The sequence below is a fragment of the Falco peregrinus genome, chromosome 16, assembly GCF_023634155.1.
Source record: "Falco peregrinus isolate bFalPer1 chromosome 16, bFalPer1.pri, whole genome shotgun sequence".
Taxonomy (NCBI): domain Eukaryota; kingdom Metazoa; phylum Chordata; class Aves; order Falconiformes; family Falconidae; genus Falco; species Falco peregrinus.
The window spans coordinates 1,131,661-1,147,192 of NC_073736.1; the positions used below are offsets into that span (position 1 = coordinate 1,131,661).

Sequence of the window (15,532 nt, forward strand, 5' to 3'; positions counted from 1 at the left end):
CAGTTATGATGCCCTTGAGATTAGGAGGAGTGAGGGGGTTTGTCACTTCCCACCGCTGGTTCCAGCTGACTATAGACCCAGCCTGACACGCCTCCATCACGCTCCCTTCAAGAGCATCACTTTTGATCAGGCTGCTCACAGGATTGGAGATCCACACACAGTAAGAGGAAAACATGGTCTACGTTGTTATTGTTTAAAACTGTTTCCCATGCCTATCCTGTCAGCAAAAGCTGAGGATAAAGAGGGAAGAATCGGTTTCCTGAATCTGGTGCTTGTACTACCCTTGAAAGGATGGCACTGGGTATCAAACCGTAGATGCGCACGCTACAGCAGCCAATTTCCACCCAGGAAAAAAAGCTTGGCAATCACATGGATATTTCTGGCAATATAACCCTTAGGTCACATGGGGTTTTACACAGCCCATTTAAACACCCAACTTCAACTGGGGCATTTAAATAGCAAAGTTGCTGGTTTTGGTAGCTCTACATGGCTTTCCAGACCAGGTCCTTTGGCTTTAAGCCCTTTCCATCATGTGACTGCTCCAAGGCAGCTGGGACAAGGGCTGTTTGCCTGGCGCCTGTGGGATGGGGCCGTCTCCCGCCCCCTCGGAGGGCAGAGCAGAGATATGCCCCCATCGCACTCTTCCCCACTCAGGGCTCAGTTCTCCCAGGGCCTGCCCGCCCGTCCGTCGCCTCGGAGTGCCCACGCTGAGACCCGAGCCCTTGCCTTGCAAGGCCAGGCCTAGCAGCACCCTCGCTGAAGCCCAGCAACCCCCCAGGCGGTAGGTGGAGAACAGACCCCGACCGAGCCTGGCTCTCAGGGCGACCTCCGTCCGGCTCCGGGATCCCCTGGGCCGCACTCCGCCTCAGGCCTGTCCCGGCCCGCGCGAGCGCTAACAGCTAGGCCTGCCCGCAGCCCTCTGGTGGGGGACGCTGCTCTCCCCTCTCCTCCTCCGCGCCGGCCGCTGGCTCCAGGGAGGGGCAAGGCGATAGGCGCCGGGGCCCGAGCCCGCGCCGCCCGCTCTCGGGAGCCGTGGAGGGACTGCCCTCCGTTGGCGGGAAGACCAGGCCACGCCCCCTGCCCGCCCTTGGTTACGAATCAACCAATAGCTAGCGCAGGTAATTGAAATTCATACCTGAGATCCAATGGCGCACAGCAGGGCGCGTTCCTCGCGGCCGGGGCCTGGCTCCCATTGGGCGAGCGGACGAAGTCCGCGCAGAGGCACCCAATAGCGCCGCGAGGAGGTCACGCCTCCTGGAGAGGCATAGCCAATGAACAAGGCGTGAGGAACCAGCCATCCCGTCCCTCTCTCTATATAAGGTGGGCCCGGGAAGGGCTGCTGCTTTCGAGGTGCTGCCCGGACTCGTTGCGCGTCTGCTGCTCCTAGCGCTGCCCGTCGCCAGCCCAAGTCATGGTGAGGAGGCTGCGGGCCTGCTGGCGCCGCTCCGCATGCTGAGGCGGCGCGGGGAAGGGCGGGGCGGGCCTGCCCGTCCGCGGCGGGAGACGCGGGTCCGCCCCGGCCGTGAGCCTGGGGCGGGGGAGGGGGGGGCTGGGCTTCGCGCCGGGCCGTGCTCCGGCGGGCCCCGAGCCGCGCCGCCCCGCCCCGATGGGCCTTCACGGTGTCGCGTCCCGCCGTGCGGCCTTATCCCAAAATGGTGGCAGCTTTCCCGAGAACATGGCGGCCCGCGGCGGGGCGGTTCTGCCCGGTGGCGGCGGGACCCTCAGCCCCGGCCGGCTGTGAGGCGGCGGTGCCCCCGGCCCTCCGCCCTGGGCGCGGGCAGCCCCCGGGGCCGCGGTGGGGCGCGCTCGCACCTGCGGGCTTGAACAGCGCGGGGGCGCTGGGTGGGGGCGGCCATCGCAGCGGGGTCCTGGAGCCGCGGCCTGCGGCCTCTCCTGGCCCTTACCCCCGCTGGAGCCGGGCCCGGCTGTGGCCTAGGGCGGGGGTTGGGGAGGGGGCCGGTGGGCTGCTGGTGGACTTTGAGGCAGGCTGGGCAATAAAGCTGAGGTGGAATGAGCTTGTGAATGAGGAGTCCGCCTTGAGGGGATATCTGCGGGGTGTGATAAAGGCTGAGACATGGCGAGGAGGACAGAGATCAGCCGCAGCGATGTGCCGCACCAGCGGCATCTGTCAGTTGGAGGCTGGGACAAGCGTGAGGCCTTTCTCTTCGTGGGCGTTTTACCCTGTAGCTTTTATCTTTTTGAAAGAGATTGTGGATGTTGGAAGGTTGTATGGGTTTAAAGCAATGTAGCAGACTGCTTCTGTAGAGTTGTGAGTGCATAAGGAGTATTTGTTGAACTGAAAATAGTTAGACATTAGAATATTGGAGGGATGTGTTGATGTCCTTATCTTGTTTTTACCCTTCTGTGGGAGGCTGTTTATGGTCACACCTTTAAATTAAGCCAAATCAAGAGAGTGAATGCAGTTCCTCACCTCTGCGAGGTTGCAGTTTGCCTTGAGTCTTGTCCTAGGGAAATCCCGTTCCTTGCTGTGGTATGTTGTTGAACTTGGGCTGAGCTGGTACAGCCGTTCTTATGAAACTTGTCTTTTCATCAGCTTCACAGAGATGGAGCTGTACTTCAAGTACAGTGCTGGAGAGAACAAGGCAGCTAGAACATGGTCCACCACTACAGTTGAAGTGAGCTGGGCTACTTCAGCCTGGCAAAGTACAGCAAGGGGACACCTCATAGCAGTCTGCAGCTAATGAAGGGGCAGTTACAGAAGACAAGCCAAGTTGGAGCATCATACAGTAAAAGGAGATAAATAGATGCTGAAGAGGTTCAGGCTGAGTTGGGAAGATTCTTGGAGTTTTCACTGAAGCTGGTTCCATGCTTGAGAACAGTGCGGGGGGAGAGCATTTAGTGTTAACTACATAAGGATTCTGTGTCCTTCCTGACTTACGGCTTGAAAGCTGCACTTAGCCGTAGTACATATTTAAACCTTACTATGAGACTTCAATCAGTGATGTGTAAAAGCCCAGAGTTGCAATAAGTGTGGCAGTTATCTTTTGCCTGTCTTTACAACTTGGAGATTATATTGTCAAGGCTCAGACTTTGTTCTCTTTAGTGTTTTTGATGCTGTAAGACTCTGCTGTGAAAAAGCTATGCAGAGCAAAATAGGCAGTCTCTTAGTGTCTAATAAAGACTTGTGTTTCATTAGATAGCCACATACTACTTAAAAGTACTTGGAGTTGCAGGAGAGCAGTTGAAAGAGACCTCTCAAAGGGGCTAACAGGAGCACCAGGCCAGGTTTTTGTCACTGACTTTGTCTAGCCAAGTTCTGAAAACTTCCAAGGAGGGAGATCCCACCTCTGGTGGCCTGTTCCAGGGCTGCACCACTTTGCTGGGGAAGCTTTTCCTAACACCCAGCCCCATCTCCCAGCGGCCTGTTAACATCTGACCTGAACCCTCCTGCAGAGCAGAGGAAAGGCTTGGTGTGCTGGAAGTGTCGCTTCTTGTAGCTGGGCACGTTGTCTGCCTTATTGAGGATGAGAATGCCCTGCTGAACATCCAGGGTGGTTTCTGTGGTAACCCCCAGGATCTTTTCAGTGGGGCTGCCTCACAATTAATTGCTGCTTTGTACTGATGCAGGGAGTTACCCTGCCCCAAGTGCTGAACTTTGTAGTTTGTCAAAGTGAACACACTGTGATTTTTTTAACGTGGCATCTGTAGGACCTGGTCTGTGGCTGTGTTGACAAAGTTGTACTTTCAAATACTTAAATTCTATCTTTGGAATGTGAATGATTGATTGCTCTTGCTTTATGTAGTTTGAAATAGTGGTGCTAGTTCATTTGATGCTGGAAAGCCCATATATAATCTGACATCTTCCATACATTCACCCTGCTTGGCCATGCTTGTCCCTACACACTTACTTTTGGTGACCTTCCCTGGCTGCTTAGGACCTTCACTACAAGGCTTAGGTCATTGATAGGACCTCAGTACAGGAGAGGTTCCACACTGAAGTGGTGGTATTTCTCTATTCTTTTTTTCCCCTCTTGCTGTAGAAGAATTGCAGGCTGTCCTCCTGCTTTCCTGAAAGGATGCCTGCTTCATTGCCATGGCCTTGCCTCTTGGCAACAGTGCAGCCTTGGTAGGTTGCATGCTGAAGCTGCTTTTTCTGTCACCTTTTCCACAACTGTGTAGGCTGGCTGTTCTCTACTATTGCAGTACCTTGCCAAGCCTGGTGTTTCAGCTTGGAAGCGATGGAGTTATGATGAATGGCCTTGGAGAGCAGTGTGGCAGCAGCTTTAAGTAAGGCTGGTTGCAGAGACGATGCAGATTGCTCTTCTGGAATCTGTATATCTGAACACACAGCTTGGACGGAGAGCTGAAAAACAGCAGTTCTCAGCTGTTCAGTGCTGTGGTTGAGGACACTTAATGCTTTTTTGGCAAATACAGATACTAATTCCTTGGGGCTCCCAAGGAAATTGAAAGGACAGTGCTCTCGCTTTTCTGCATTGACTATTGATATGGACTAGGCAGTTCCAGGTCCTGCTTATCCTGGAATTTCAGGGGACAAAATTCCACCACCCAGTCATAGGGTCTGAACATCATTAACATCGTTATATGACTGTTACTCAAAATCATCCTGCATGCAGGCTTTTTCTAGAGTGTGCCTAACTGTAACTCAAAATCAGAAGTTAAATATGAAATGCCACGGATGGACCAGGAGTCTGGAGATAGTTTCATTGTGGTTTGGCTTTTAATATTCAAAATCCTATGCTGAAATAATGAGGAAGCTGAGTGTGTGCTCTGGACATCAAAGGCAACTTGGGAATCCATAAATTGGTATAAATAATCCTTTTGCTGACATGAACTATTCTCTACATAGCTTAAATGAGGTAGTTTTTTCTAGTGTTAAAGGAGTTTAGTACTTTGCATACAGCAGTGTGATGTGAGGCCTAATGTTCCATATTTATGGGGTGATACTAAGGGTTTAAGCAAAGTCTTTCTTACATAATGGCAAAGTTCCCTAAAATGATCAAGATAATATCTTTTTCTGATTTTTATGGGTATTAAACAAAATGGCCCTGGGTCTTGCAGAAGGGTTTGCACCCTCTAGTGGCTGTGCTCCTGGGGCTGGAGTTCTGATGGTGATGCTTTTCTGGATGCTTAGGCCAGTGACAGGTGTAGTCATCAGTTTTTCTAAGTGTTCAGTGTTTCCTATGGATATAGGAGATGTCTGAGGGATTTGGAAGAGTTGGTCAAACTCTTCTGTCTGGCTGAGGATAGGAAGAACAAGGATGAATGAGCATGTAAAAATGACAGTGCCTAAAAGGGTCTTTCTGGGTGGAGGAGGATGATGACTGAAAGAGGCTTTTGTTTTCTGTTGTATTTTGGGGCAAATGCCCCTAACACCAAGACAATAAGGCCAGTGTTGTAATAGCTTTGCAGTGTGGGAGTTCAAGCTGTGTGTGCTGAATGTTTTCTAAACAAGGAAACTGCTGTTTCTGCTGAGTGATCCAATTTTTTTTCTCCACACAGCGTGAGTGCATCTCAGTCCATGTTGGTCAAGCTGGTGTGCAGATCGGCAATGCGTGCTGGGAGCTCTACTGCCTGGAGCATGGCATCCAGCCCAATGGTACCATGCCAAGCGACAAAACCATTGGTGGAGGTGATGATTCCTTTAACACATTCTTCAGTGAGACCAGTGCAGGAAAACATGTCCCTCGTGCTGTGTTTGTGGACCTTGAACCAGCAGTAATAGGTAAATACAGTGACCTCTGTAAGTGGCTGTAGAATATCCCGTAGGATTTGATTTAACTTTTTTGACTAAGGGATCCATTTCTCTAGTCCTGCAAAATGCTTTAGGGCTTTAATTTTTTTACTGCATAAAGCTTGCCTGTAGCTTCCTAGTGATGGAAAATACTTGGCTTTATATTCATTGAACTGGCAAATGTGCACTCTGGAGCTGTAAAAAATTTAAGTATTACCTTCTGCCAGCCTGTGGAATTAAATAGGTCTTCTGAATATGCCTCATGCTTTTGCTATGCAAGGAACTAGTTATTGTTTCAAGAGGTTATGTGGCATAATGTGTACAGCAGTCAATAGAAAACTTTTAAAAAGATGTGATATGTATCATTAAGCAGATTTTTTTGTATGTTGGAATGATTCCTGTGCTTCCCAAAACAATCTTTTATTCTCTGTAGCTTGAATGGTGCTTGCAGAAATGAGTCTCAATTGCTAGCCTAAACTCTGGGACTTCCAAACATGCAGTTTAACTTCCTGTTGTCTTATCTCTGAACAACAATCCACTCTTAACCTGAAAACTACTCCTATCCCAACCTCTGGCAACAGGGGCTCTTAGTGTTCTGATGTGATCCCATGCATCAGCCCCTGACCAGTCCTTTCTGTGGCATTAGCTACACTGACAGCCCAGTGTGAGCTCCCCAGCTCTACAAGACCCTTTTCCCTTTTGTTGTGGATCTTGGTTTTGCTCTCACCAACATGTGTGCCGGAAGTAATTCTACTGGAGCTGGTTTTGTGGCTGTCTTGTCTTAAGTAGTGATTTGGGGCTCTCACAGAAGAGTGAGGTCTGTTGTCTGTGCTTGTATCTTTCTGCAATATGTAAGAGGTGGGAAGGGGAATGAGTGACTAGGCTTAGCCTACTCCTACATACCCACCCATACACTGGGTCTGCTAAAACTTATTTGCATTGTAACACTCCAGACCACTTTCTGTGGATAGTACAGTAGAATGAACTTCTGCAGGAGAGCAGAAGGCTGTTGAGCGGGTTAAGGGTGGGAGTGCTGGACTGAACTTTGGAATGAGCCAAAGCACCCTTGGCTGTACACTAATATTCCTAGGAGCTGTTGCAGGTCTGGCTTTTTGTTTTCTTGAGCCCTGTGGCTGTTGCTTCCTCTGCTGCTGGCCAGGTGGTGGCTCTAAGCAACCAGAAAAGGCTAAGAAATAAGGTGAGGGAGAACAGGTGACAAAGTTCTTACCTTCCCTCTGGGGGTGAGTAGCTGGGAAGTGTTGGGACAAATGGTAAAAGATGGTGTTCCAGCACTTGTTAATGATACAGCTGTAGTATGGGGAGATGACAAAAGGTTGTCCTATGAAATACTTGGCAATACTAAAAAAGTTAGACTTTTTTTGTTAAAGGTTACATGAGCCTTTCTGGGGGCTAGCCTTCTTTCTTTATACCTGCCCTTCTTATTTGAAAATTATTGATCCCATATTTCCTGGGCTCAGCTGGCATAATTCTAACTACTTATGAAGAAAAATATTGTGCGTACAGCAGCTTTGTAGCTGCCACGTGTGTTCACCAGGGATTTCTGGAGCTTCCAGATCAGTGCTGTTCTTAGTGGAAGCAGCAGGACTGCTGTACATGTACACCAGCTCTGTGGATGTGGTGGTAAAATACCATCAGACTTTCCACCAAGAAACAGCACAGTAACATGTCTGGGAATTCAACACAAGTCTTTAAAAATCTGCCTTGGACTTAAAACCATGAAAGATAGCATGTCCAGGGGAAAACTTGGTTTAGCTGTACCCTAAAGTTTAAATTCTTTATTCTAGCACACGTTCATAGTCCAATGATGGATCCTCCTTACTTGTCAAGTTTTGTTACTTCCCCAGAACCATCTTGACTTGTTGCCCCTACCAGCTATGGGTTTTTTTAGGTTCTATTTTTTTCCCTTTTACCCATATTTGACCTTTATAATTTGGGGTGGTAATGCAGAAAGTCTTAAATGTATGTGTTTTGAATGGTAGACTTCTCCAAATTCTCATTTTGGTGCAGTCTTGGAAATACTTGAGAATATCGGATTGCAGGCTGCAGTGCTAGCTGATCAGTCTAAATTGGCTCGAATAGTAGCTGTATTTTAAATCTTGAATTTTACTTATCTTTGTCTTCCTGACTCTTTTTAAGATTAAAAACAACATGCAAGCAGGCAACTTAATCTGTAGTTAATAAAGCTGTCTTTGCATTCCACCTGATTTTAATTAAAGCATGCAGTACTGCATTAGCATACAACTCAGGAATGGCTTGAGCTAAACCAGAGACAAAGCTATGCCAAGTGTCTTTATACCTTTCTGGTAGGACAGAGCCTTAGCCTGCTTAGATATAAGTGCATATTTCTGATAACTAGTGGAGATCTCCAAATCTGTAACTGCTGGGAGATGCTGTGTGTTCACTTGTGTGGTTACTTTATAACACAGCCATTTGTGCTGGAGTTTACAGCACAGTATTTGAATAACTGAATATTTCTACAAGAGCATCTCCTGTTCCTTCTGAACATTTTTCTGTACACTTGGCAGAAAGTACAATCAAGGGAAAGTACAGGGTAAGCAAGCAGTGTAGGCTCTGACTGCCCACAGCTGCAGAAGCAGTCAGGCAACATCCTGGAGGGCCTGGAAAATCCGGGGGGAAGGCAGAATTTCAGATGTCGATCTGCAAAGTGGGCCTTAAATTGTCTTAAACTGTGGAAGAATGATACTGCTGCTACAGTCCAGTTTTTAAGTTGCTCTGGCAGGTGAAAAATTTAAACTTGTGTAAAATGGGACAGCTTCTTAAGCAGTAACTTCATTTCTCTTAGGTATTCAACATTTAGACTGTACTAAGTGTTGTTACCTACTGATAGGTAGAAATCAAGCTGCTTTCTTTATCTCAAGGGTTTTAGGTACCTTATTCTGGACACCCTCAGGAGTTTGAAACACGTGATCTACATAGAAAACTAACTTCTTATAAATAATATTCCTCTTGTCTCCCCAGATGAAGTTAGGAATGGGACATACAAGCAACTCTTTCATCCTGAACAACTGATATCTGGTAAAGAAGATGCAGCAAATAACTATGCTCGAGGTCATTACACAGTGGGGAAAGAGATAATTGATCTAGTTCTAGAGCGTATCAGGAAGCTGGTAAGACTTTTCTTCACTGAAGGCTCTTAAACATCTACTTTTATCCTGGTTTACAGGATTTGGAAGTTAGGCTATCAAAAATGCATAGCCCTATATATTGTGCTTTAATTTATTCTGTGGTAGGAGAATCTGTGGACTTCGTCTGCATCTGGTTTTATTCTTAGCCAGCTGAGAATGGTTGGATGATTCCTGTCAGATATGACTTAGAGTGGCCTAAAATGCTGATGTGGTGTCCAAAAATTTATAAGTTTCATGTTCAACTTCAGAAAGCCAGGACTGAGAATTAAGATTTGCATAGTTCCTGCTGGAAAAGGTCTGATGTCTGGCTGTGACTCTGGCAAGGAAGTGTAAATAGGAGCATTTGCTTGTGTGGTTTAGACTGTTTGCATTTCCTGCTATTATAATTTCTGAATTAATTTTATGGTAATAACAGTAGAAAAGAAATACATCTCAGTAAGTTGGGATGTTTCAGGCTCCCTGGGTACTTTGATCACGTGGCAAATTCTATGAAGATGTCAGCTTAGAAGGTTAGAGTTTCCTTCTCAGAGCTGCTAAGCATGTACTTTAACAAATCTGTGTCACAAAGGTAAGAAGTTATTGCACAAAAAAATCCAGGGTATAGCTCTGGTCTTTTAATACAGAATGCTAGATGAGTGTTACTGAAAAGTACCTTTTGCAGATCAAAACTGGTATTACTATCAACACTTGGCTGCCACTGTCTCTAATTAAAGCTAAGATAAGTTTGCAGCAGGCTGTACTTTGACCTGAAAAACATGGTTGTAATCTCTTTTTACAAGCTGTTGGAAGTTCCAGTCAGTCCTGGGAATCAAGCTAAGTGCTTGTGAGGACAGGGCAGTCTAGTTTCTTCATCTGAGAAGACTAAACTGGAATGGCAGTGTAATACACTTTGACAGCTCCATTCCCTGAACTGAGTTACATGCTTGCAACTTTTACAGGATTATTACAGTAGTTCTGGAACAGGAGATTGCTCCACTTTTGTGCAGGTAGAGAATGCCAAATCAGTATAAGGGAAAGGTGATCTGCAGTTCTTTGACTGTTACTGCTTTTGGTCATTGTTAATGGCTTTGGCCTGAGAACTGGGGGTAGAAGTTTTGAGGTAGTCATTTGTAGTGGAGAGGTCACCTTCTAGTATGTAGGGGGATTAAAATAGCCAAGAATAGAGTGGGTTTTTTGAGACACCTTCTTGATTATTGGTGGATGAATTAAACTCAGTATTACTTTCCTGAAGCTTGAACAGTTGGTATGTGTCAGAAATTCAGAGTTCTCTTGAGCTTGTTTTGGGATTCTTAATGTCTACACGATTGCTTTAACACATGTATTTTCTCTTTCAGTCTGATCAGTGCACTGGCTTGCAGGGTTTCCTGATTTTCCACAGCTTTGGGGGAGGCACTGGGTCAGGTTTTACTTCTCTGCTGATGGAGCGCCTGTCAGTTGACTATGGGAAAAAATCAAAATTGGAATTTGCAATCTACCCTGCACCTCAGGTCTCAACAGCTGTTGTTGAGCCATACAACTCCATCCTGACTACCCACACCACTCTGGAGCATTCAGACTGTGCCTTTATGGTTGACAATGAGGCAATCTATGACATTTGCCGTAGGAATCTGGACATTGAACGCCCAACCTACACCAATCTCAATCGCCTCATTGGTCAGATAGTCTCTTCCATTACTGCTTCCCTCAGATTCGATGGTGCCTTAAATGTGGATCTTACTGAATTTCAAACTAACTTGGTGCCTTACCCTCGTATCCACTTCCCACTGGTAACATACTCTCCAATTATTTCGGCAGAGAAGGCCTATCATGAGCAGCTCTCTGTGTCAGAGATAACCAATGCTTGCTTTGAGCCCTCCAATCAGATGGTGAAGTGTGACCCTCGCCATGGCAAGTACATGGCCTGTTGTATGCTGTATCGTGGGGATGTTGTCCCCAAGGATGTCAACGCTGCTATTGCTGCTATCAAAACCAAGCGCACAATCCAGTTTGTGGACTGGTGCCCTACTGGTTTTAAGGCAAGTCTCAGTTACATCATAATTTTTTTTTAGATGCTCTGTAGGTACCTGGTTTGTATTTTGGAAAATGGAGGCTTAGGTTCTTATACTAAGCTCTTTTCTTGGGAGTGAAACATTTTATTCAACTACTGTTGTCTGACTTCTTTGATTAGTCATGTCAGATGTTCAAGAGAAACTCATGGTCTCTTCTGCTTTTCGTGTAGGTTGGCATCAATTACCAGCCACCAACAGTGGTTCCTGGGGGGGACCTAGCCAAGGTGCAGCGCGCAGTGTGCATGCTGAGCAACACTACAGCCATTGCGGAGGCGTGGGCTCGTCTAGACCACAAGTTTGATCTGATGTATGCCAAACGTGCCTTTGTTCACTGGTATGTTGGAGAAGGGATGGAGGAGGGGGAGTTCTCAGAGGCTCGGGAAGACTTGGCTGCACTTGAGAAAGATTATGAAGAAGTGGGCACAGACTCGATGGATGGAGAAGATGAAGGTGAAGAATATTAAGTGCAACAAAAGTGAATTCCCAGTCTTTGCTACTTTACTGCCTCTTCAGTAGTGGTGTAAATCATGTCAAATAATTGGAATAAACTTCTTTAATCAAGACACCTGGTAGTGTCCAAACACTGTGTACGTTCACTAACTCTATGCAGTAGTCGGTAGTCCAGGAAGTCCCGAGAACTTCTCTCTGAGAAAGATAGCATGATTATTTTATTCAGCTATAGTTAGACAAGTTCTTGTCCTTAAGGTGTTATTTAAAGAGCTAATAGTGCATATTTCCCCCCAGAATACATGACTAGAACATGTTGAGCTTTTGCTGAAAAATCAGTTAGCTATGTTTTTTCTCAAGGCTCTAAAGCTGGTGTCACAAGAAGCAACAAGAACTAACATTGTACTTCCCTTCAGAAAAGATGCAGCGACATCTTTAAAACCAAAGGCTATTTGAATTAGTTTTCTCCTATACTTAGACTTTGCATGGGCTAGTAACTTAGATGCAGTAACATGGAAGGGGAAGAGATGTCCAGAAAGTGTGTGCCATAGCATGAGGAACCTGCCACTTCTCTGTCAGAACTTAGTGTGGTTGTTGCCCTGGTGTTGCTTTGTCCTCCTACAAAAGGAACCGCAGTCCCTGTCTGCCAGTTCTCTGTGGAGCCAGTCTTTTGCCTGGGGCTGGTCTGGACCAAAATCTCTGACTTAGCTGGCCAGGGTCAAATGCTTATTTTCCCTGAAACATTCTTTTTCAGAAATAATTAGTCCATTGGTACAGATGGGAAAATTACCATCCCTCTTCATTCCATGTAAGCTCAGGTAACAGGAGAGGATTTGGCTAATCAGGTTATCATGAGATGTGGACAGCCTGTGTCTGAAATGTCCAACGTGGTCTGAGTGGAGGCTTGGGGGGAACAGGGCAGTGATCCACAAACAAAGTAACTTACTATTTTTAACTCTGTCTTGGAGCTGGGTGACTGAGGAATCTCTCCCACAGAAGTAGTAAAGGTGGAATAGTCAAACATGTTAAGATGACAACTGAATGTGATTATGGGATACCAAAGTCTCACCCCAAGACTAGATTTGAGCTGGAGAATTTTTTCATGTCCTGGTCCTGTTTCAACCTTACGTTTTCTGGTTTAATAGCAGAGTATGATTCAGGCAAGCCTTGAAGCCTGTGTTAGCTGGTGAAAATGTGCATACCTGCTTAGCTGGAGTTTTAGCTGTGGTATGAAAAATGCCTTAACTTCCTTTTGTGTGGAAACCTACAGTAACTGGGTAATGCTGCAGTATTTGACATCAACTCAAAGTGGGAACCTTTCCCTAACCTCACTTGTAACTGACTTGGGTGTACTTGTTCTTCTAGATGGGTGTATCACTTTTAAATTAACAGGCTGCTGCTGTTGACTGAAGGTCTAACAGAACAGCCTGGTCTGTGAGGGCTGGCCAGTAATTCACTTAGGCTGAAAACCTGTTTGTGTGCTTGCAGGCATTGGGTCGAGTTGATCTGATGAGAAATTAACTTACTGTAGATGGAAGTTACCAGTTCTATATAGATGGGGAGAACGATCTTTAGGCCTTTAGAACCTAATGAGTGTCTCAGACTGTCTTGTGAGCCATGGACTTGCGCAGAATATACAGATGCTGTGTAAATCATACCTCCTGCCAGGAAGCATAGTTGAGAATGGCAAAGTTTCAGCGAGTTTCTCATTTACTTTTGTGCTTTTATGTTCCAGGGTAGACAGAAGTGTAGGGAATTTCAAGTCCTGTTAACTAACTTATTTTCCTACTTATTGGATGATTAAGCAAATGTGCTAGGTATAACCCAAGAGACAGTCACATTCATTGCAAGTCAGATCGACTTCATTTCAGTGCATGCTTTTGGATTTTTAATGTAATGACAGTGCCCATGAGAGGAATATCCAAAGGACTGTTTCATGCCTTGCAGGTGTCTATCTAGATCTTTAGTGTGGAATCTTACGCTAATAGCAGATCATGAAGAAAGCTGTGTGGCCTTAAGTGCCAGCACCATAATTTCCTTTAAAATATATGCGTTAGGGGGTTGTGTAGGAGTGGATTTCTGAACTGGCCTTCAGTGTGATCTTTCAGCAGTGATTTGGCTCTTCTATCTGGAATTCATCTCATTATTTGAGGCTGGCATGCTTCATTTCCTGCTGAAACTGTCTGCTTTTCTACTGTACATGTGTATCACCCTTATTTAGGACACTGCTGCTTATGTGATGGGAATTGGCTTGCAGTGTGTCAGAGTTTTCTCTGGGCATGTACAATGATGAGTCTGTGCAGGGCGCAGCACTCCAACATCCTTGTAAAAGGCTTGTTGCATATTAAATGCTGAGCTCTTTGGAAAACTAGGACTGACTAGGGAATCTCATTCAATGAGGCATTAGATTTGAGATGCATTATGCTTTTAATTTTTAAAAATAACATGTAATGCTACTTTGACAAGATGGTAAGCTGAAACACGATAAACTTCCACTGGTGGAAAGTTTGACAAGAGATGCTATGTCACACAGTCATTGGACCGATGCTGAAAATAACATTATACATTCTCAGCCTACATAGTACTCAAACTTTCTTTGTATTAGTATTGGGAAACACTGTTGCATTAGCTAGTGGGCAGTTAGCTGGAAGTGTAGGCATCTGCATACTGAGCTGAGCTAAGATAGTGTTTTTCTCAGATATGAAGCCAAGATAATTACAGCTGGAAAATCCTGCTCAAACTGCTCTTGCTTCAGCTAGCTGCAAAAATCCTTAAATGCTGTAATTACTAGCTGTATGGTTGCATTAACAAATGTGTAGTTCATGTTCCCTGAAATGTAGAGGAGATCCTATACTGAAGTAAAACTTGAGTCTAAGAGTGAATGCCCTAAACCTGCAGAGGTTAAGGTTAGCTGTCCCTTAAAAGAAAATGCTTTCTTTGCAGCCTGTCGAGAGCCTTTTTTTAAATTCTAAACTTCAAATGCTTGTTTTATTTGGTAAGAAGTCTCCACTCTTGTGATTTAAAAGTAATGTGCCTGTTTGCACTGGCAGAAGTGCAGGCATTATCTAGTGGTAACTAAATATATCTCTACCTGTGTGGTGACGCAGCTTTCTCCAGTATGGAGATTGGCAATTAATAGCTATCACCTGATACAGAGTTACTTCTATGACTCACTAAGTGGAGGAGGAGGAAGTGAGCTAGAGCCCATGGCAGATTGCTGTGAACTTTGTTGTAAATTGCTGGTCTTATCTGTAAGATCTGTTCTAAGATGGTTCTGGTGCCATTCCAGGGGAATGCAGTGCAGAAGAATCTGATTTCCACCCACTCTGCCCTCTGAATAAGCAATATGAATACTTTCTAATGTGTTAATGTTTATTATATATAATTATGTGCATTTCTATAGTAAGCATGCCACAGTGTAATTGTACGATAAAAATGTGTCTTTAGCATTATGGACAATATAGGTAACATAAGCATGCAACTAGACATGCTGCCACCTTCTTCTGCAGAGCAAATTTTTCCTCAAAATTCAGAAAGGGCTTTTGTGCCTCAGATATTTTGAACTGTCAGACAGGTAACATTCACCCTAACAGCCTGTTGCTGAAACGCATGAACTGGTTTAGGAGAGCATAGCTCTTTGGAGTTAGAATTGGTAATTAAGATTTTTAATTGTAAGTGAAGAAGTAAAGAAACAATAGTGACTCTGTTATTCTTGTGGAAAAAGTAGAGATTTCAATCACACTGCTTTTGGCAGTGATTTAGGAAAATACAAAGTGTTACCTGAAAAAATGGTTAATAAACTTGGTAGTAAAGATTCTTTGGCTTTACCTTCTTCCTTTCTTCACAGTGTAATAGTGAGGAAGGATGTCTCCTGGGCCAGTTTACAGTGACTTATTGTGAAGATTTTTGAGGAGATAGTAAAAAAGCTAAGGAAGAGCAGTGTCACTTCATTACTTTGTCAATATGGTGCTGAAAATGGGCACATAGGTTTTGATTGCCTTGTTCCCAGCCTTCAATCTTGTTAGCCCTTCTGTTGACATGCTGCTTCCACTCTGGCAACTTCCCTTAAGACGAGCAAGAAAGAGGTAATTCTGTGCTGGACTATGTTTTTTCAGTCAAATCTGCATGAGTATTTAACAGTGGAGATAGTGGTGTCT

The 15,532-nt window shown here is 45.3% G+C and overlaps 1 protein-coding gene across 2 annotated transcripts; it reads left to right on the forward strand.

Annotated features, from left to right (window-relative positions):
- Positions 1-1,289: 1,289 nt before the first annotated feature.
- On the forward strand, positions 1,290-11,493 carry LOC101915456 (tubulin alpha-8 chain). Of its 2 annotated transcripts, none has more exons than XM_005239588.4 (5): positions 1,290-1,414; positions 5,482-5,704; positions 8,714-8,862; positions 10,215-10,895; positions 11,099-11,493. In XM_005239588.4, exons 1-5 carry the CDS (start codon positions 1,412-1,414, stop codon positions 11,390-11,392), a joined length of 1,350 nt encoding a protein of 449 aa, XP_005239645.1. In that variant the 5' UTR covers positions 1,290-1,411; the 3' UTR covers positions 11,393-11,493. The 2 variants fall into 2 exon arrangements, with proteins under 2 accessions (XP_005239645.1, XP_055675995.1); XM_055820020.1 differs by having other exon boundaries at positions 1,303-1,320.
- Positions 11,494-15,532: the final 4,039 nt, after the last annotated feature.

What these genes read in the sequence shown, in the direction of transcription:
- LOC101915456 (XM_005239588.4), top strand. An exon ending in CCTTGAACCAGCAGTAATAG is followed by an intron (nt 5,705 to 8,713) that starts GTAAATACAGTG and finishes TTGTCTCCCCAG; the next exon opens with ATGAAGTTAGGAATGGGACA. An exon ending in GGTGCCCTACTGGTTTTAAG is followed by an intron (nt 10,896 to 11,098) that starts GCAAGTCTCAGT and finishes CTTTTCGTGTAG; the next exon opens with GTTGGCATCAATTACCAGCC.